This window comes from Coffea arabica, chromosome 3c (assembly GCF_036785885.1).
Source record: "Coffea arabica cultivar ET-39 chromosome 3c, Coffea Arabica ET-39 HiFi, whole genome shotgun sequence".
Lineage (NCBI taxonomy): Eukaryota > Viridiplantae > Streptophyta > Magnoliopsida > Gentianales > Rubiaceae > Coffea > Coffea arabica.
The window spans coordinates 5,566,817-5,588,476 of NC_092314.1; the positions used below are offsets into that span (position 1 = coordinate 5,566,817).

Sequence of the window (21,660 nt, forward strand, 5' to 3'; positions counted from 1 at the left end):
AATTTCTCAGGGGGTAGATGATGAGATGAAGAGAAACCAGAACTACAGATTTCATTTCACTGTCATCCAAGCAGCTTTTGCAAGCAAATAACCATGAAACAGCATTGAATGCTGCCAGAACTTACTAGCAATCTGAAGTCCGAAGAGTCATAAACATCTTTCATCTATAGGAATAAACAAAAAATTAAAAACCCACGGTACAGCCATTACAGTATCTGTAAAGACATCCCATGCATCCAATCTAAAAAGTCATGCAAAATATTTATCAGCCAGTACACCCTTTGGCAAGATATGCTAGTGCAAAAGGCCCCTCTAAAGGCCGCAAAATACCCCTTGCAGCAGTCAACCCCAACAGGAGATCTGTTTAATCATATTTCTTCATAGTATTCATACTCTATGCAATAATTTGCAGATTCAAAAACGGCAAGCGACAGGAGTTAAGGAGAAGTCAACATTCTCAACACAGTTCAGGATAACAGCAATGAAGATGCTTGTGCCGGTCGGAACCCTGGTACACAAAACAAGTTACAGTACTGTTGCTTTTACATGGTAAAATTCCATCTGCAAGCCAAAAAAGAAAGCACCAGCAGACAGAAATTATGCCCAAACTTATTTTTCAGTAACATATGTATCTACTGTACGTTCGGTAACTATTTATCTCATACGTAGAGCGGAACGGCATAAATATACAACCACAAAATCCAACAAACACTAAAGGGCCCATTTGGTATTCATAGTGAAATTACTAAGAAATAAAAATCTTCATTGAAGAGTATCATTTCAAGACAAAACTAACACCTGCGTGATACGCAAGAAAAGCCAAGTGCATCAACATCAAACCTCAAGAGGATGGCAGAAAGAACAGAGGTGCAAGAAAGTCAGTAGAGTAGAGAACCATCAAAATTGCAAAATAATCTAATTACAGGTACATTTATTTGCACAGTAGAAAGTATAAACAACTTGCATTAGAAAGAACCCATACTTTCCATTGTCACAAGCCATGGTTAAACTAATGATAAGCATTAGGACAAACCATGTACTGTACTAACAGAAGAGCTCAACCAAGAGAGACCCAAAAAGTAAGAACAATAACATTGAGGAAGACCACTTCAGAATTGAACATTGATCGGTCACACTGAAAAAGAAAAATCATCATCTGCTCATGAAGAACAAGCAGAAATCAGACTCATAAATGTTCATGATGCAAAGCCTAGTTTTAATCATCAAAGTTAGGCTGACCATTCAATTGTCTATCCGGGCAATCACATATTTAGCAACATAGTGTTCTATCATAATTGCAAGAATCATCAAAGTTAGGCTGACCATTCAATTGTCTATCTGGGCAATCACATATTTAGCAACATAGTGTTCTATCATAACTGCAAGAATCTTAGCCAACAAAGCACTTTTTTTAGAAGATCACATTATTTCCAAAGGTCAACTACATATGTAAAAGCAGCATTAGTGATAGTTACCCCGACTTTAAACATTTATTATCCAGAGTTAAACTTGTGACCTTTTTGAGAACCCAAAGCCAACTGCCAAGTCACTGTTGCAACAAAACGTCAAGCCTCAAGTTCAAGCGAAATTAGTGATAAGGTAACCAAATTTAAATGGGAGAAATTCAGGTTAACCTCAACACTTTCAGCAAATTGGGAACTACTACTTCCCTAGCAGTTCAGCTAGATTAAATAAAAACATATCAGAACTTAGCACATAATGCAACTACAATCAAATAAACACTTTCGATAGGCCTCAGGAAGTTAATATTTCAAGTAAATGCAAACTTGAAGTGACAAAGTACAGTTTAGTTTAATTCAATACCAAATTCTGCAGAAGATCTTGCAGGCACTTTCTGTTTGTTTAAATGATTTTGATAAGCATATGTTGGTCTGCATATGCTTCAAGCAACATGCAACACCGTCCACAACTTCATGGATCTTTAAAGAATCTCCGTTATTAGCTTTACCAAAGCCAATATGAGATTCTTGAAAGCTCCACCATAGATCTTCTTTTCTTTTCTTGAGTAAATATTTTATAAAAAAATTGAGAAGGGAAGGAACAAGAAGGAAGTCGCAATGCTGATGGAAATCAAATCATGTTTTAAGAAAGGAACAATGATTTGAGGGTAACTAACTGTAGAGATTCTTTAGAGGTTCCACAACTTGGGAAAATTAGCCATGTGATGTATCTTTTACTTATTTAAGTTGCCAATATATTTTGGGTGGTCAATGCAATACAACTGGACAACTTTTGGAAGAAAAAGAAAAAGGAAAAAGAAAAAGAAAAGATCAACTAAGAACTACCATTCCACATTGTCAACGAGGACCTATGATACCTTTTTGTTTACACCCAGTTGTGCTTTCATATATGCTATACATATGCAGAAGAGTTGAAATGAGCAAGTAGTTTTCTCCATTCTTGTATGGTCATCCAAGGTTAGCATATGGAGATCTCATTACCATTCCCAAGAGGGTTGTGATAAAGCATCGGACAAGGGATCTAAGGAGGGCTACAATGACATAATCTAAAGTACACTGCAGTAAAGAAGTCATTGACTCAATTTGAACTTTTGTTCTGAGATCTGAATGACTTTGTTCATTTGGGCTTATTTTCCACAGTATGGAGTCATTTCTGCTGCCGGTCCCTATCTGGTTGGTTGGCCTTTGCCACACAGGCCACCTCACTCTCATCATATGATGATATACTAGAAAGAGATCCTGCTCAGAATTTCAACCTAAGTACATGCATGTTTATCCAAGTATAAGTTTTTACAAATGTTACTCTTGCCTTGCAAACTTTTGTAATTTGCCCCACAGGTTCCATATGTTGCTATCTTTCCCTAAAAATCCACATTCCGGCATTACTTGTACTAGAGCATGCTAATTGTTCAGTACAATTTTGAATACCCTCCCTTATACTAGAGCATGCTAATTCGTGTTCCTAGACAATCAACAAGTTTCAATGTTTGATTGCCTTGTCTTAGCAACCTTCTTTTTATTTAGTCACTTTAAAGAAGAATTAACATCTCAGTCATTTCTTCATTCAACATTTTCGGACGACAGAAATATGGCGAACACAAGCTTCAATAGCTCACAACACTATACAAGAGGCAACGCTACAGGGTTGCTGGTTTCCATAACCATAACCTTAAGAGTTTGCATCAAAATTGTCGAGCCTGTATGAACTGGGGGGACTTTAGCACCATCTTATCCTACAACAGCAATTACTGAAGTATTAAATTATGCACAACTGACAAATAGCAGTCAACCACAACCGCAACACTCAAATTTCTGAAGTAACTACTACTTACTAACCCAGAGTCAAAAAATTGTAATCATTCCCCACAAATAACATAAAAGAATTAAAAGCAAATTATAAACTGAAATGTAACTTCTTCACAAACAAAAAGTTGTGCTGAGGTGCTTTCACTTGCTTTTGGAAGAAGCTGATTCTGAGAAATAGCTTTCAAGCTGCAATCATTGTTAGAGTTTAGCTTTTAATATTTTCAAACAAAAAACAAGCTTTCCATATCAAATAGCTTGATGAAAGTATCCGTAAAGTAGCTAAACTAGATGAGAATAAGACCACAATATCAACTACAACAAGTTAATTCCCTTTCCCACTCAACCGGAAAACCAAAAACCAGAAGATGCATCACAGAAACGCATGGTAGCGAGAAAAGGGTCCCTGCATATGTAAATTTAATGCAGAAGTATCCACATTAGATTTGTAAAGAAATGACAAATCAAGAGGTCACAAGCAGTATCTAGAGATACATTAAAGTTCTCCCAGAACATTTAAGTACAAGAAGTCATAGAAACCTTAGTAAGTGAAAATAAGTCATACAACCCATAATTCTTCAGAGTTCAGAAGAAACACAAAAACTACTACTGAAAAAAATGAGTGTACCTTAGTGCATTATGGCTTCAAATGGTGGCCCCGCATCCTAAAGAAACAGACACCAAATCCAATTACTTATCGTACATGGGAAGTTTTCCTGTCCACTCATCAGCGATCCCATAATCGAGGCTAATTTCCCTTAAAGGAGGAATGTTCTCCATCGCAAACAACATGAGGTGAGGGAAAGAGACATTATCATGATCATAGAGTACTGGCTGTACCAAAGCATTTGGATTCAAGTTGTGGCTTATGTAACAGGCTACGTTCCTCAGTCTTGATACATCCATTGCAAAGTCCAATGGAGGAATTGATGGATATTCTGGACGCTTATAATCAGGAAATATATCAGTTAAGGCTCCCCACTCGGCCCACCTATCAGGAAAGCGACTAGGATAAACCAAGCTGTCTCCATTCATGGTGAAAATCTGAGCTTGCTCGCGCGTAAGAACAATTCCTGCGTATTCACAAATAAATGCACCAGCCTGGATCAAATCCAACGATCTAACTCCCCAGCCAGTCTTCCTGGACCTAAAAACTTCCAATCTACTCCTAACACCTCTCTGGCTCACCCGATTCCGACATGTTGTAGGACAACGACAATCTGGCCCACATTCAAAGATTACCGGCTTTCCCTTCAACAAAATCCCATTTTCTTCATATGCAAAATCGCCCCCATTTTTCACAGCACAAAAGCAACCATCAAAACAATCACCCACACAATCGCACCCTGTCCCATTCTTGCCATGCTTGTATACATGGAGCGGGAAGACAGTTGACAGAAGATACTCATAAAAGACAGGCGCATTATTATTATCCACGTCATTAAACAGAAAAACAGGCACCTTCTCATTCTTCATTGACAAGTCAAGACTAACATACCCTTTTGGCCTTGCCTCTAACGGCCTAGTCCTAAGAGTCTGCGCAAACCTGAGAATAGAGCTACCCATTTCCGGTTGATTCTCAATTCTAGCAAGCTTATACTTAAAAACCCCAAACCCTGATTTCCCGACATCAAACCAACAAGTAACAACCCTATATAAACCATCATAAACATAAACTTTACCACTAACACTGCCCTCATATTTAAAACCACGAATTACCCTTACCTCAATGCCATAGTACATGCTCCTCTCCAGTGCCAAATTCCCACATTCCAGCTTCTGATTCGTACATTGCCTGTTCTGCTTGTCCTGTCCACCATGTCCAGTGTAAATTATCTCATCTCCAGTGTCTACATCATCCTCGTAGCCTCCTGAAACAATTACACTTGTCGCTATAGGCTCTCCATTTGAGCCCTGACTTGCTGACAGATAATCAATGCCAGCCCGAGCCCGCCCATGTAATCCAATTACACATAATTCCATCCTGAAAAAAAACAAATCCCCAATCTCCACGCCAGGGATTGTGCCCACAATCCTTCTATCACAATTTAACCACAACCCACGTTGCTTCAACAATGCAGCTGCTTTTAAGTCCCCTCTAGTCCTCCTATGAGGAACCAAATCTCCCCTATGTTTTTCATCCTCCGCGATAGCCAAAACCCGAATCGCATCATAAAGCATTCTCGTCCTTCTCACTAAATTCCTAAAATCCTGCAAATCATCCACACTAAGATCCGTCACGCGGACTAACTTCGCTGACCTCTGAGAATATTTCCTCCGCGATACCACAGCGTTCAACAGCTGGTTCTCATTCTCAGAATTGAAAGGCTGGTTCTCATTCTCAGAATTAAAAGGCACAATCGCTCTCGGGATTTCACAATCCTCAAATTCAGCAACCTCTCCATTCCTTTCTTCTCCTTCAGCAAAAGCGTTGCCAAAAAGCCCTGTAAGACGATAAAATTCCGAATAAACATTCAACGAATCATTGAAGGAAGAAGGTATGGGTTCTTGGTTGTTGGCAGTAGCGCTAGGGGTAGCGGGTGTAATGGGGATGGTTGGAGATGGGGTTATGGTGAAAGTTGAGCTGGAATTAAGGTTGCTTGGAGGGTTTACGTAAAATGGCAAAGGCATTTGATAATGGGCTACTGGGGGTTCATCCAAAAGTTCATCAAGAGGTTCAAGTGTGGGTTCTTTTCTGGGGATAATTAAAGGGTTTGGAATGGAAGCAGAAATTGAGGAAGATGGTGCAAGAGGGTCTCGGATGGAAGCAGAAATTGAAGAAGACGGTCCAAGACGGAGATCCAAGTCTTCAATTGGGATAAGAGAACCCATGTTTTTTTCCTTTTCTTTTTTCACCTTTTTTTCTAGAGGAAAAATCAAGCAAAAGATGAGTTTTGTTTTTGACAGCTTTTGGGTAGTGAGGTAGTTTGGTGAGATGGGTTTTGTTAGCTCATGAAATTCATGTGAAGAGATTTTTAGGAAATGGTGATGGTGGGAGGTGGTAGGTTTTTGCAGAGGTGTATGAGTTTGTTTTCATCGAGGTGAGGAGTGAAAGAGCGAGTGAAGTGAGGAAAGGGGCTTTTTGCGAAATGGGAAAGGGATTAAAGGATGGAGACAAATAATACAACCCCCATAAAGCGATGGAAGAGTTTAAGCGATAATTTTATTTCTCACATCTTCTGGACACCAGTACTTAAATAAATTGTCACAACTGGCAATACATTATGGTAATAGAAGTCAAAGAATTGGTACTCACTCTTTTGATAAAATCCAAAGGTATCATGGCACGGCGTACCTCCTCAGATTCCTTCATGTACCTAAGTAAAACTGCATTTTTAGGATAGAGAAATGTATTACTGAATAAGCAAGATAGCAGTCCATAAAATGAGATAAGTACCAAGAAAATAACGAAAATTTTCAAAGAGCATCAACATAAATAACTATTTCCAGACAAAGTAATGCTACTAAACAAAATATGAGGATAAGGTGTATTCATTTATCCTAAAGTCTAAAACAGCTTCAATCTTGGTTCAGAAATGATGATTGGATGCTATATTACAATTATCTACAAGTTATATAAGCCACATAGCTACATCCAGGAAAGGGTTGTTTCCACCAAAATTTCTTACCTATTCTATCAATATCCTCTCAATGGATTTTATTCTTCCCAATTCCTACAGGTGATGGGCTAGAAACTGTTTTACCAGCTTTCAAAAGATTCCCTCACCGACTCAAAAGCTGCTCCAAAAAGCAGAACTCAAATCTTATTCCCTTAAAAGAAATGTTTTCTCACAATTGAAGAGCTACGATTAATCATGAAAACGCAAGACACCACACTCACTAGTCATTGGCAGCAAATTCATCAAAACAGTAGCGGACACAAAAACAAGCTGTAAATCTGCATCTTTTTAAAGCCCTTTTCCCATTACCAACCACTCAAAAGAAGTTGATATTCTCTACCCAGTCCATCAATTGATCATAATCCCAGAAATTATCACTTAACAATCTTGAAAACCGCAGATTAGCATCATAAACTCAAATTAAGTATACTGAAATCCTAATTCAAGATTTAGCAATCCTATATCAGACTTATTCCGGAAGCCCACAAGTTGAATTTAGGAAGAAACAGTAGAATCCACCAATAAAATGAAAATATTGGAGAGAAAGAGGAACCTGAATTGGGTTGGTGAGAAGAAGAGAACTCGCCAAATGAAGTTGAAGCAAGAAATGGGCAGTGAGCAAGTTGAATAAGCAGACAACAATTGTAGCATGCTTGAAGCTTAGCCATCTTAATTTCCATCATCAACCCCTTCAATTGCCTCCCACAGGACTCTGTTTCTTTTGCCTCTTCACCGTTTGTTTCTGTTTCCCTGCTCCTCACAACCTTGCAACAAAAGGAATGTGCTCGTACCTTGGAAGTTTTGGAAAATTGCATAAGAACCTTGCTGAAAATTAATACCCCGTTGGGATTGTGCTTTCGGGGAATTTTTCGAAATAAAAAAATCTACAGTACTTGTACTTTTAAGGATGCAATATGTACATAAGATAAGTGTCCAGATAAAAGGATCATTAAGTATTCACGAAAATTGTAGAAATTTTTTCTAAAAAATCACAATCCATTTAAAGCGAATCTTCTTCCATTTCATTTAAAATGTTATGTCTTGGATATTTATTAAAGCTAGGGAAGGATTGGATTCGATTGGGTGATAAAGTGGTAGGGAAAAAATATCCAAATTTAAAATTTGAATTTTAGATGGTAAATTTGTAAGCAAAAGTACTAATATTACAATCAATCCACTATTTTTAAAAAAATCGAATCTAACATTACAATTGTTCCACTATTCTTAAAATGTTAGAATACTAAAACGCAAAAAAAAAAAAAAATTCTTTTTTTTTGGAAACAAAGGGAGTAGTCAAGTGTAATTGTATAAATTATTTTCAATTCTAACTTTAGTTACCGACTTATAAAACTATTACTATTGTTCCACCATTTTTTCTTTTTCCTTTTTGAAATTTGAGGATTTGTAATTAAATTTCTATTATAAAACTATAGCACCAAATGCATCCTATGCCACCTAAAACTAGCGAGTTTTTTGCCAAAATAACAGTTTTATTAAAAAATATTTCCAATGTGATTCACTTTCAAATTTTATTACCATAATGATATTATTGTTCCCATCTAATTATCCTGATTGCCATGTAGGATAACAAGAAAGGAAAGTTCTAATCCAGTATATAGTTTCCAATATTAACTAAAATTTTAATATTTTTTTTATTATAGAGGCACAAGAAGATTGAATAACTTTTATAATTTCCTTATAATTATCTAAAATAAATTTTACCATTATTGACCTTACTATTATTGGTCTCCGAATTTTTTTAAATGTATCAAACCTATTGCATATATTTTTTCAAAAAATAATTTTAAAAATACAAAAATTGCACCAAAAATTGCAACGAAAATTGTAAGCAATTACAAAAATTTCAAAGTTATCATATTTGTTTATGTTATCCTTCTACTCTTTGAAAAGACGAGAATAATCTTTATCTACCTTAAGATTATCGACTTACGAAACATATTTTTTAGATGCTGTTAATATAAAGATTGGCTTCTTAGATTATGTTTGACAAGGGAAAGATAATGAAAGAAAAAAATGTGGGAAGGTTTATAAAGAAAATTGGAGAAAATATTAGATAAGAAAGAAAAATGGAGGACGTCTTTATCTCTATCCTGACACATATACAGCCTAAATGGCAAAAAAAAATCACAAAGGTAATAAGTTTTAAAAGTAAGTTACTTTGAGTATATATTTTGGAGGAAAAGTTATTTTGGCAATAAACTCTAAAACTAGCAGCCTCTTATTTTTATTTTGGTAAGACAACACATTTCTGGCAATTTTTCACTTTGAACTTAGTCCCTCGTATTAGAGTGAAACCTTTTCAGAAGACCAGAACAAAAAAAACCAAAAGATAGTGACTGATAGCAAAGAATGAAAGCATGGGCGGGCAAATTGAGGTACAAGAGGAAGTTTTCATTCCAATAAAAAGCACAGTAGCTTAAGGGCTGCAGAGAAACCAGAACTACAGATTTCATTTCACTGTCATCCAAGCAGCTTTTGCAAGCAAAAAACCATGAAACAGCATTGAATGCTGCCAGAACTTACTAGCAATCTGAAATCCGAAGAGTCATCAACATCTTTCATCTATAGGAATAAAAAAATTAAAAACAGAACTCTGCATTTACAAATGTTACAAAAATTTGCCCCCCTTGTTCTCTTTTTTGATCTTTCAAAGATAAAAAGCACATAAAATGAACTACAACCCACGGTACAACCATTACAGTATCTGTACAGACATCCCATACATACAAACTAAGACTAGGAAATCATATAGTCATGCAAAATATTTATCAGCTGGTCATCCCATACACCCTTTGGCAAGACATGCTAGTGCAAAAGGCCCCTTTAAAGGCAGCAAAATACCCCTTGCAGCAGTCAACCCCAACAGGAGATCTGTTTAATCATATTTCTTTATAGTATTCATACCCTATGCAATAATTTGCAGATTCAAAACAGCAAGCGACAGGAGTTAAGGAGAAGTCAACATTCTCAAGACAGTTCAGGATAACAGCAATGAAGATGCTTGTGCCGGTCAGAACCCCGGTACACAAAACAAGTTACAGTACTGTTGCTTTACATGGTAAAATTCCATCTGCAAGCCAAAAGAGAAAGCATCAGCAGACAGAAATTATGCCCAAACTTATTTTCAATAACATATTTATCTACTGTACATTCGGTAACTATTTATCTCATATGTAGAGTGGAACGACGTAAATATACAACCATAAAATCCAACAACCACTAAAGGGCCCATTTGGTATTCATAGTGAAATTACTAAGAAATAAAAATCTTCAATGAAGAGTATCATTTCAAGACAAAACTAACACCTGCGTGATACGCAAGAAAAGCCAAGTGCATCAACATCAAACCTCAAGAGGATGGCAGAAAGAAACAGAGGTGCAAGAAAGCAACAGTAAAGTAGAGAACCATCAAAATTGCAAAATAATCTAATTACAGGTACATTTATTTGCACAGTAGAAAGTATAAACAACTTGCAATAGAAAGCAGCCATACTTGCCATTGCCATAAGCCAATACCCAACCCAGAAAAATGGCCATGTACTAATAAGTACAAAAGGACAAAAAAAGAATCAGGAAAAGCACAATGAAAAAAACTCATCAGATTGATTCCTCAGAAAATTAAGGGAGGACAGATATGCAGCAAAGGAGAAATGCATGACATCATTCAAAAGCTATGCTGTTCTACAAGAAACATGTTCAGCAAAACCTCTAGAAGTATAAATCGATCATATGCCAGGAAAAGGATCACGTGAAAAATAAACATGATATAGAATTAGCTTTAATGCATTTTTAAACACAACCAAGCTTGCAAGAGGGGAGTCTGACACTGCCACATCAGATTAGCTAAATTGCAAGCCCATGAAAACTTAGTTAATCATCAATCTCAAACCAATTGATGCACTACAAGAGCAGGTAACTAATTCTGACAGTTTCATCCAAAAATTCAAAAGAAGATTTTTTGCAAAATAAAAGGGAATAAATCCACTAAAGCAGGTAACTAATTCTCACAAAGTTCCATCCAGAATAATGTGCAAAAGTTTAAGAGAGAGAGAGAGAGAGAGAGAGAGAGAGAGAGAGAAGGAGAAGGACAAATTCAAACACTTTCACAAAAGTCAGGTTCAACTAATGATAAGCATTGGGACAAATCATTTACTATACTAACAGAAGAGCTCAACCAAAAGAGACCCAAAATTAAGAACAATAACTTGGAGGAAGACCACTTCAGAATTGAACATTGATCAGTCACAATGAAAAATAAAAATCATCATCTGCTCATGAAGAGCAAGCAGAAATCAGATCTCATAAATGTTCATGATGCAAAGCCTAGTTTTAATCATCAAAGTTAGTCTAAGAAACTATCCATCAGGGTCATAAACCACTATACATGCTATTTCTACATCAGAGCAATGATAGTAAACTTCTACTTTCACCAATAAAGGAAAAAAATATATATACTTCACCATATTAATGATTTGACTATGAAAAAACAAGACAACAGGTAAACATACAAATTGGTAAGAACATTAACACATCTTCTGACAAATTGTTACAACCAATATACTCTAAATGTCACATCAAACATAGAGCATGTAGAAAATTCAGATATAAGTTATATATTACACCTAAGAAGCATTTGATTTGATGAAAACAAGTAAAAAGACACTACTTCGAATACTGTTTTCTACCTTTTTGCCATCATGTAACAAGTTCCTACATGTTATCATGAACTAAAAAGCAAAAAAGTTAAGTTATTTGAGATTTCATACACATGACAGAAAAGTATAGGCAACATTTTGTTGCAACAAGAACCATGTATCAACCCCAAACTGGGTAAAATCTAACTTTGTTAGCATTCTGTACACCCAGGAAGAAAGTGCAATTGGTCTCAACATCAAAAGATTGTCATTCTCCACGACTTTATCACAGGGAAACATTTAATAACACTTAAGATTCTTCCATGACAGAAATTGTAAACACTGTCCTCGAAGAAAAAGAAACGCCTCAATTAATTTGGTTAACCATCACACAAGTAAATCATGTGGTTAAGATTAAGGGACTTTGGCTCTGTATAATTGCAATTTCAAATTATCTCATGCACTGAAGACCAACTCACAGAACTTGTAGAATTGATACTAAATTTTTTGCATCTGTATACAGTAACAAGCTGTATTATGAGTGAACTACAAGCCTTTTTTGATTCGATTTATATGATCTGAAGAAAACAAATGACTAGTAAGTGGAGTGGAGACTTTTATAGACCAAATCTTTTGTCAAAGATGCATCGCTATAATTAATTTCTTCTTAGAATCACTGAATAGTTAGATGAAATCAATGAAGTTTATCACAGGAATTCTTGCCTGGACTTCGTTCACAGACCCACCCGTAGACCTTGTGGCCACCCAAGTGCCTAAGTCACCATTGTGACATCATATGACATCAGCCCTGTGGGTTAGGCACAAGGCTGATGTCATACATGTTACATAAATGATTTGGGCACTTGAATGGCCACAAGGTCCACAAGTGGGGCTGTGAACCAAGTACAACCAAGAATTTTCTATTCAGCTCATTTCAAAAGTTAATGTGCTAACATCTGCAACTTTAAGCACAAAAAAGGTATTTTGGTGTATATGCTCTATTTCGACTTATATTCAACAGGTTTTTCCATTTCAAGAGAAAATGGTTAAATGGATAAATAAGGCAAAAAGTATTAGAACACTAGTCTACTTCCAAAAGACCACTCAATTGTCTATTTGGACAATCACATATTTAGCAACATAGTGTTCTATCATAATTGCAAGAATCTTAGCCAATAGAGGACGTTGTTTTAGAAGATCACATTACTTCCAAAGGTCAACTAGATATGCAATAAGCAGCATTAGTGATAGTTCTCCCGAGTTTAAACATTCTTATCCAAAATCAAACTTGTGACCTATTTGAGAATCCAAAGCCAGCTGCCAAGTCACTGTTGCAACAAAACGTCAAGCCTCAAGTTCAAGCGAATTTAGTGACAAGGTAACAAAATTTCATTGGGAGAAATTCAGATTAATCTAAACACCATCAGCAAATCAGGAACTACTTCTTCCTTAGCAGTTCAGCTAGATTAAATAAAAACATAGCAGAACTTAGCAAATAACGCAACTACAATCAAATAAACACTTTCAATAGGCCCCAGGAAGTTAATATTTCAAGTAAATGCAAATTTGAAGTCACAAAATATAGTTTATTTTAATTTAATACCAAACTCTGCAGAAGACCTTGCAGGCACTTTCTGTTTGTTTAAATGACTTTGATCAGCATATGTTGATCTGCATATGCTTCAAGCAACATGCTAGATTGTCCACAACTTCATGGATCTTTAAAGAATCTCCACCATTAGCTTTACCAAAGCTAGCTCCAGTATTAGCTTCTCTAAAGCTAATATGAAATTCTTGAAAGCTCCACAATAGATCTTCTTTTCTTTTCTTAAGTAAATATTTTATAAAAAAAAAATTGAAAAGGAAAGGAACTAGTAGGTAGTAGCAATGCTGATGGAAATCAAACCATGTTTTAAGAAAGGAACAATGATTTGAGGGTAACTAACTCTAGAGTAGAGGTGGCAAAATGGGCAGGATTTGCGTGGGTTTGAAATGGAATCGAGTAATATGAGTCTAGACCCAACCTCACCCACATATGTTTTGGGACCAAGTTGGGTGGAATCACTTTGGGATGGGTTTAGATTGATCCCGCCCAATGCCCAGGTCTATTCCTGTATTCTTTTTTCCTTTAATTCTTTTTTATTTTTTATGTAACTTTAATATTTTTTATTTATTAAATTTCTTTTAGTCTTATTGTGAATTTATATTTCTTAAATTCTTTTTTCCTCAAATTTTCTTGTATTTATTTTCTATGTATATATATATTGTGTTAATCTTTCATTTCCAATGCTGCTAAATTTTAGTTGAGGAAAAAATAAGTCCTATAAAAACTTAAAAGGACTTGAATTTATGAGTATAACGAAATGGTGTTTGGAACTATGAGCCATCATAAAACTACCAAGACTGGACAAAGAATTTTTTAATAAGATTATAGATTAATGACTTCCATATTACTCCCAATATTCATTTTGATTAGTATTCTACTAAAAAAGGAGTTCGAAACCATTTACAGGCCTAAAAGAGCCCTATTTAGGCCCTCTTCGGCCTGACTGCGTAACCATTGAGTTCCCATCTCAAAACAAGAAGTTTCTTTCAACATTTTTTAAAGAGCACTCTAAATTGAGACTGGCGACAAAATTTTTATGAAAAAGGGAAAAAACTTTAAAAAAAAATGATTTCTAAGAGACAAAAGAGTTGAGAAAACTAGATGGGGGTTTTAAGCATAATAACAAGGAAAAAACTGAAGGACCCAGCTGGAAGAATAAAAATGGTTTACTTGAGTTGTTAAAAGATATAGAACAATTGATAGGATAAATTTTAGGTGAGATCTTTGGGCCCCAATGGGTACCTAAGTATTTCCCAAGAATTCCCATCAATTGATGGATGTAAATGCGATTAGTCCCATGTTAAGCCCAATTTCAAAATTAGAACACCCACCGCGCCCAAAGTCCCTTTGGGCATGGGTAGCCCATTGGGACTTGGGACAAATTGCCATCTCTACTCTAGAGATTCTTTAGAGGTTCCACAACTTGGGAAAATTAGCCATGTGATGTATCTTTTACTTATTTAAGTTGCCAATATATTTTGCATGGTCAATGCAATACAACTGCCCAACCCTTGTAAGAAAAAGAAAAAAGGAAAAAAAGAAAAGAAAAGATCAACTACCATTCTACATTGTCAATGAGGACTTCTGATGTCTTTTTGTTTATACCCAGTTGTGGTTTCATATATGCTATACATATGCTGAAGAGTTGAAATGAGGAAGTGGTTTTCTCCATTCTTGTATGGTCATCCATGGTTAGCGTATGGAGATCTCATTATCACTCCAAAGAGGGTTCAACTGTGATAAAGCGTAAGACGGGATCTGAGGAGGGCTACTCTGACGTAATCTAAATTACACTACAGTAAAGCAGGAATCCCTCATTGACTCACTTTGGACTTTTTGTTTTGAGATCTAAATGACTTTGTTGATTTGGGCTTATTTTCCAAAGTATGGAGTCATTTCTGCTGCAGGTCTCTATCTGGTTGGTTGGCCTTGGCCACACAGGCCACCTCACTCCCATCATATGATGATATACTAGAAAGAGGTCTTGCTCAGAATTTCAACCTAAGTACATGGGTGTTTATCCAAGTAAAAGTTTTTGCAAATGTTATTCATGCCTTGCAAACTTTTGTAATTTGCCCCAAAGGTCCCATATGTTGCTATCGTTCAGTCTAAATCCAAATAAATCATTACTTGTATTAGAGCTTGCTAATTGGTCAGTACAATTTTGAATAGCCTTATTCGTGTTCCTAGGAAATCAACAAGTTTCAATGATTGATTGCCTTGTCTTAGCAACCTTCTTTTTGTTTAGTCACTTTAAAGAAGAATTAACATCTCTCTCAGTCATTCTCTTCATTCAACATTTTAGAAGGACAGAAATATGGCAAGAACACAAACTTCAATAGTTCACAACACTATACAAGAGGCAACACTGCAGAGTTGCTGGTTTCCATAACCATATCCTTAAGAGTTTGCATCAAAATTGTCGAGCCTGTATGAACTGGGAGGACTTTGGCACCTTCTTATCCTACAACAGCAATTGCTGAAGTATTAAAGTATGCGCAACTGACATATCTAAGTCTGACTAACCACAATACTCAAATTTCTGAAGTAACTACTACTTACTAACCCAGAGTCAAAAAATTGTAATCATTCCCTAAAGGCAAAAATAAAATAAAAGTATTAAAAGCAAATTATAAACTCAACTGTAACTTCTTTTCAAACAAAAAGTTGTTTTGAGGTACTTTCACTTGCTTTTCAAAGGAGCTGATTCTGAGAAATAGGCTTCAAGCTGCTATCATTGTTAGAGTTTAGCTATTAATAGTTTCAAACAAAAAACAAGCTTTCCATAAAATAGCTGAACTAGATGAGAATAAGCCCACAATATCAACCACAACAAATAAATTTCCTTTCCCAGTCAACTGGAAAGCAAAAAACCAGAAGATGCATCAAAGAAATGCATGATAGCGAGAAAAAGGCCCCCGCACACGTAAATTCAATGCAGAAGTATCCACATTAGATATGTAAAGAAATGACAAAACCAACAGGTCATAAGCAGTATCTAGAGAAACATAAAAGTTCTCTCAGAACTTTAGAAGTACAAGAAGCCGTGGAAACTTTAGAAAGTGTCAATAAGCCATACAACCCAGAAAGAGTTCAGAAGAAACTCAAAAAATACTACTGCAAAAAATGAGTGTACCTTAGTGCATTATGGCTTCAAATGGAGGCCCTGCATCCAAAAGAAACAGACACCGAGTCCAATTATTTATCACAGATGGGAAGTTTTCCTGTCCACTCATCAGCGATCCCATAGTCAAGGCTAATTTCCCTTAAAGGAGGAATGTTCTCCATCGCAAACAACATGAGGTGAGGGAAAGAGACATTATTGTGATCATACAGAACTGGCTGTACCAAAGCATTTGGATTCGAGCTGTGGCTTATGTAACAGGCTACGTTCCTCAGTCTTGATACATCCATTGCAAAGTCCAATGGCGGAATTGACGGATGTTCTGGACGCTTGTAATCAGGAAATATATCAGTTAAATCACCCCACTCGGCCCACCTATCAGGAAAGCGACTAGGATAAACCAAGCTGTCTCCATTCATGGTGAAAATCTGAGCTTGTTCGCGCGTAAGAACAACTCCTGTGAATTCACAAATAAATGCACCAGCCTGGATCAAATCCAATGATCTAACTCCCCAACCAGTCTCCCTGGACCTAAAGACTTCCAATCTATTCCTTACACCTCTCTGGCTCACCCGATTCCGACAAGTTGAAGGACAACGACAATGTGGCCCACACTCAAAGATTACCGGCTTTCCCTTCAACAAAATCCCATTTTGTTCGTATGCAAAATCGCCCCCATTTTTCGCAGCACAAAAACAACCATCCAAACAACCACCTATGCAATCACACCCTGTCCCATTCTTGCCATGGTTGTATACATGAGGTGGGAAGACAGTCGACAAAAGATACTCAAAAAAGACAGGCTCGTTATTATTATCCACATCATTAAACAGAAAAACAGGCACATTCTCTTTCTTCATTGACAAGTCAAGACTAACATACCCTTTTGGCCTTGCCTCCAACGGCCTAGTCCTAAGAGTCTGCGCAAGCCTGAGAACCGAGCTACCCATTTCCGGTTGATTCTCAATTCTAACAAGCTTATACTTAAAAACGCCAAACCCGGATTTCCCCACATCAAACCAACAAGTAACAACCCTATATAAACCATCATAAACATAAACTTTACCACTAACACTGCCCTCATATTTAAAACCACGAATTACCCTTACCTCAATGCCATAGTACATGCTCCTCTCCAGTGCCAAATTCCCACATTCCAGCTTCTGATTCATACATTGCCTGTTGTGCTTGTCCTGTCCACCGTGTCCAGTGTAAATTATCTCATCTCCAGTGTCTACATCATCCTCATAGCCTCCTGAAACAATCACACTTGTCGCTATAGGTTCTCCATTCGAGCTCTGACTTGCTGACAGATAATCAATGCCAGCCTGAGCCTGCCCATGTAATCCAATTACACATAATTCCATCCTGAAAAAAAACAAATCCCCAATCTCCACACCAGGGATTGCACCCACAATCCTTTTATCGCGATTTAACCACAACCCACGTTGCCTCAACAATGCAGCTGCTTTTAAGTCCCCTCTAGTCCTCCTATGAGGAACCAAGTCCCCCCTATGTTTTTCATCCTCCGCGATAGCCAAAACCCGAATCGCATCATAAAGCATTCTCGTTTTTCTCACTAAATTCCTAAAATACTGCACATCATCCGCACTAAGATCCGTCACGCGGACTAACTCAGCCGACCTCTGAGAATATTTCCTCCGCGATACCACAGCGTTCAACAGCTGGTTCTCATTCTCAGAATTAAAAGGCACAATCGCTCTCGAGATATCAGAGTCCTCAAATTCAGCACCCTCTCCATTCCTTTCTCCTCCTTCAGCAAAAGCGTTGCGGAAAAGCTCCGTGAGACGATAAAATTCCGAATAAACATTCGACGAATCATTGGAGGAAGAAGTTACGGGTTCTTGGTTGTTGGCAGTAGGGCTAGGGGTAGCGGGTGTAATGGGGGTGGTCGGAGATGGGGTTACGGTGAAAGTTGAGCTGGAATTAAGGTTGTTCGAAGTGTTTAAGTAAAATGGCAAAGGCGTTCGATAATGGGCTACTGGGGGTTCATCCAAAAGGTCATCAAGAGGTTCAAGTTTGGGTTCTTTCTTGGGGATAATTAAAGGGTTTCGAATGGAAGCAGAAACTGAGGAAGACGGTGCAAGAGGGTCTCGAACGGAAGCAGAAATTGAGGAAGAGGGTCCAAGATGGAGATTCAAGTCTTCAACTGGGATAAGAGAACCCATTATTTTTTTTTCCCTTTCCTTTTTTTCACCTTTCTTTTTTCTTGAGGAAGAATCAAGAAAAAGATGGGATCTTTTCGACAGCTTTTGGGTAGTGAGGTGGTTTGGTGAGATGGGTTTTGCTAGCTCATGAAATTCAGGTGAAGAGATTTTGAGGAAATGGAGATGGTGGCGGTTGGTAGGTTTTTGCAGAGGCGTATTGAGTCTGTTTTCATGGAGGTGAGGAGTGAAAGAGTGAGGAAAGGGGGCCTTTTTGCAAAATGGTGAAGGGATTAAAGGATGGAGACAAAAGTTTTGGGTGTCAGAACAAAGCATATAGATTAGGAGATTAGCTGATTATTAGGAATTAGAAAGTGATGAAAGGGAGGGATGGCAGGACACACTACCTTGACAGAAATGCCCTTGTATTGAGAAAATAGGTTGTGAACACTGATTATGTGACGTACCACCATATTTAGTAGCCACATAAGTACCATGATGCAAGGGGGTGTGAAAAAAGTGATAATTGGTGATGTACATTTCATTTTCATGTGAGTGATGTATGTGTTACTTGTTTTACAAGTGAATTTGTAGAATTAATCTACCTAAGTAAGTATTTATTATTTATTGAAATGATGTGCTGTTTTGAGAAAGATGCAAAGCATACATTGCGAAAATATATTGACATATGAGCTGGATTTTGAAATAGATATAAAAAAAAAAATTTTAAAAATTACTATGTGATTGAAAGTTTTTAGAACGAGATATAACATTTTAACATTTTGTTATAGTTTTTACTAATATTTTGCTATGTATTAAAGTAACACGTGACCCTTTATTTATATTTTCCAATCATATAAAGATTACTAATACATTATTAAGATCAATTTATGTAATACGAAATTGGGACCGAGGCGGTTACGGTGTTTTAAAATGACAATTTTTTTAAAATTATTAACTTGCTTAAATATAAAAACACTCAAAAAAGTATAAGTAAATCTTATATACACTGATAGTATATACATTATTACGATTAAATACATGCAATATATGCTAAGTTTAATTTTAAATTAGTTATTATACATTTAAATGATGATATAGTCACTCTCAATACATAAAAAAATAATATGAAAAGTATATTCTAAAAAATATCTCACCAATAGTATTCCATCACCTCCATCACTCCATCCTTTTTCTTTCCCTCCCCGAGCCCCCACTATCTCTTTCTCCTCTCACTTCTCCGTAACCTTCTCACCCTTTCCTTTCTTCTTTTTTTTTTTCGTACTACCACTCTCTTCTCCACCTTCTTCCATGCTCCCTTCTTCTCCCAAGATCTGGTCATGACCAGACGGTCGATAATTCTTGATTATTAAGTGGCTTAAATGACAAAATGAAATAGTATACTATCATTATTTCGTATTCAATTTTTACTTTTTAGTATGTAGAAGTGTTTGGATATAAATTTATATCTCAAATAATATTTTGATTGCACATACCATTTTATATTTTAATCATTTTTTATTTCATGTATATCATATCATAAAAAAGTGTTCGGTATTATTTCAAATAATGTTTACAAACAATCTCCTATCCTAACACAATTAGTGCTTTTAAGGTTGGTGATGAGTTATCGAGTAAAGGATTAAAGGATGGTGGGTGACATCGAGTTGAAGACTTTCTATTGAGTATGTTAAAGCCCTATGTGGAATAAATACATTAAGTAATGAGCAATGCACTTAGGTAGTCAAACTATGCTTATAAACTCAAAAAAAATATGAGTAAATCTTATATACAGTAATAGTATATGGACTATTATCATTAAATGCATGAAATATATGCCAAATTTGAATTTTCAACTAGTTATTATACATTTAAATGATGGTGTATTGTATATACTATTAATATATAGAAAATTAATCCAAAAAGTATAGCCTAAAAAATATCACAAATATCATTCCATTACCAATGCTATTCCATCCTTATCCTTTCCCTCCCCTTCCTTCTCCTCTCTCTATTCCATCACCTTCTCACTCTTTCTTTTCTTTTTTCCCACTATCACTCCCTTCTCCACTCTCTCTCATGCTCCATTCCTCTCTCAAAATCTGGTCATGACCAAATGATGGATACAATCATGTGATATTCTTGACTATTAAGTGGTTCAAATGAGAAAGTGAGACAGCATACTATTAGGATTTATTTTGTATTCACTTTTTATCTATAAGTAGGTAGAAGTGTTTGGATACAAATTTATTTCTCAAATAATATTTTGATTGCATGATAAACATATTTTTCATTTACCATTTTATGTTCTGACCATTTTTTTTTATATCACATGCATTATATCATAAAAAGTACTATAGTATTATTTCAAATAATATCTACAAATATTCTCCTATCCTAACACAGCCAGTACTTTTCGAGTTGGTGATGAGTCATCGAAGCGAGAGGACTATATATGGCAAAGGATTAAAGGTTGGTGAGATATCAAGTTGAAGACTTTCTATTAAATTTGTTGATGCCCTATGTGGAATAATACATTAAGTGATGAACGAAGGTGGATATTCTCTAAAAAGATGCTCAAGAAAGAACAACGGCCACCCCATCCCATAGGACATGGCCACAAATAGAAATATGCATAAAAAAAGACTCAAATCATGTCGTATAATCTATAATTGGTAATGTATGTTATTGTGAACATTACTTAAAATTTATATTCTCAATAAAATCATATGAATTACTTTTGATACATTATAATACATTTATAGCATATTCCATCATTTCAAAAATGTCAAAATTGAAATCATTTCGATTGAGTACTAGTACAATAATCACTACCCCCTATGAATTTCATTTTTTGTCGTTCACATTTAATCTTTTTTATGGTCAAAGACCTTAGTCTATGAATTCATTTCCCTATATTGACACGCTAATTATAATTATCATTTTCTAAAGAAAAAGTGACATGGAGGCTAGCCACTAATAAGACAAACTCTTAAATTTTTCCTAACCATTTTCTAATTGTCAAGGCTCTACTTCACGCCTCTATAATCTATGAATTTTTCCAACCAGGTCATTGATGAGAAAATACACTTTTTCACATATAATGCCTACATCCATAGAGCCTGTACAATTCATTTTATGGGTTAAATTTTTTTCAAAAAAATATATTATCATAACAATAATTTTAATGTCACAATAATATCAGT

The 21,660-nt window shown here is 36.0% G+C and overlaps 2 protein-coding genes across 5 annotated transcripts; both read right to left on the reverse strand.

Moving 5' to 3' along the window:
* Window positions 1-26: 26 nt before the first annotated feature.
* Window positions 27-7,785, reverse strand: LOC113735416 (histone-lysine N-methyltransferase family member SUVH2-like). 4 transcript variants are annotated; one of them, XM_072082049.1, is made up of 4 exons: window positions 7,458-7,785; window positions 6,541-6,611; window positions 3,913-5,728; window positions 27-508 (listed from the first exon to the last, which is right to left on the reverse strand). In XM_072082049.1, the coding sequence occupies exon 3, from the start codon at window positions 5,463-5,465 to the stop codon at window positions 3,975-3,977; it is 1,491 nt and encodes a 496-aa protein (XP_071938150.1). In that variant the 5' UTR covers window positions 5,466-5,728; window positions 6,541-6,611; window positions 7,458-7,785; the 3' UTR covers window positions 27-508; window positions 3,913-3,974. The 4 variants fall into 4 exon arrangements, with proteins under 4 accessions (XP_071938150.1, XP_027118228.2, XP_071938149.1 ...); XM_027262427.2 differs by having other exon boundaries at window positions 27-561; XM_072082048.1 differs by having other exon boundaries at window positions 27-3,214.
* Window positions 7,786-9,349: 1,564 nt separating this feature from the next.
* LOC113734370 (histone-lysine N-methyltransferase family member SUVH9) lies at window positions 9,350-18,788 on the reverse strand. The gene is made up of 2 exons (XM_027260892.2): window positions 16,302-18,788; window positions 9,350-9,995 (listed from the first exon to the last, which is right to left on the reverse strand). Exon 1 carries the CDS (start codon window positions 18,476-18,478, stop codon window positions 16,364-16,366), a length of 2,115 nt encoding a protein of 704 aa, XP_027116693.1. The 5' UTR covers window positions 18,479-18,788; the 3' UTR covers window positions 9,350-9,995; window positions 16,302-16,363.
* Window positions 18,789-21,660: the final 2,872 nt, after the last annotated feature.

What these genes read in the sequence shown, in the direction of transcription:
- LOC113735416 (XM_072082049.1), bottom strand. Translation starts at nt 5,465, where the DNA reads ATGCTTTATGATGCGATTCGGGTTTTGGCTATCGCGGAGGATGAAAAA.
- LOC113734370 (XM_027260892.2), bottom strand. Translation starts at nt 18,478, where the DNA reads ATGGGTTCTCTTATCCCAGTTGAAGACTTGAATCTCCATCTTGGACCC.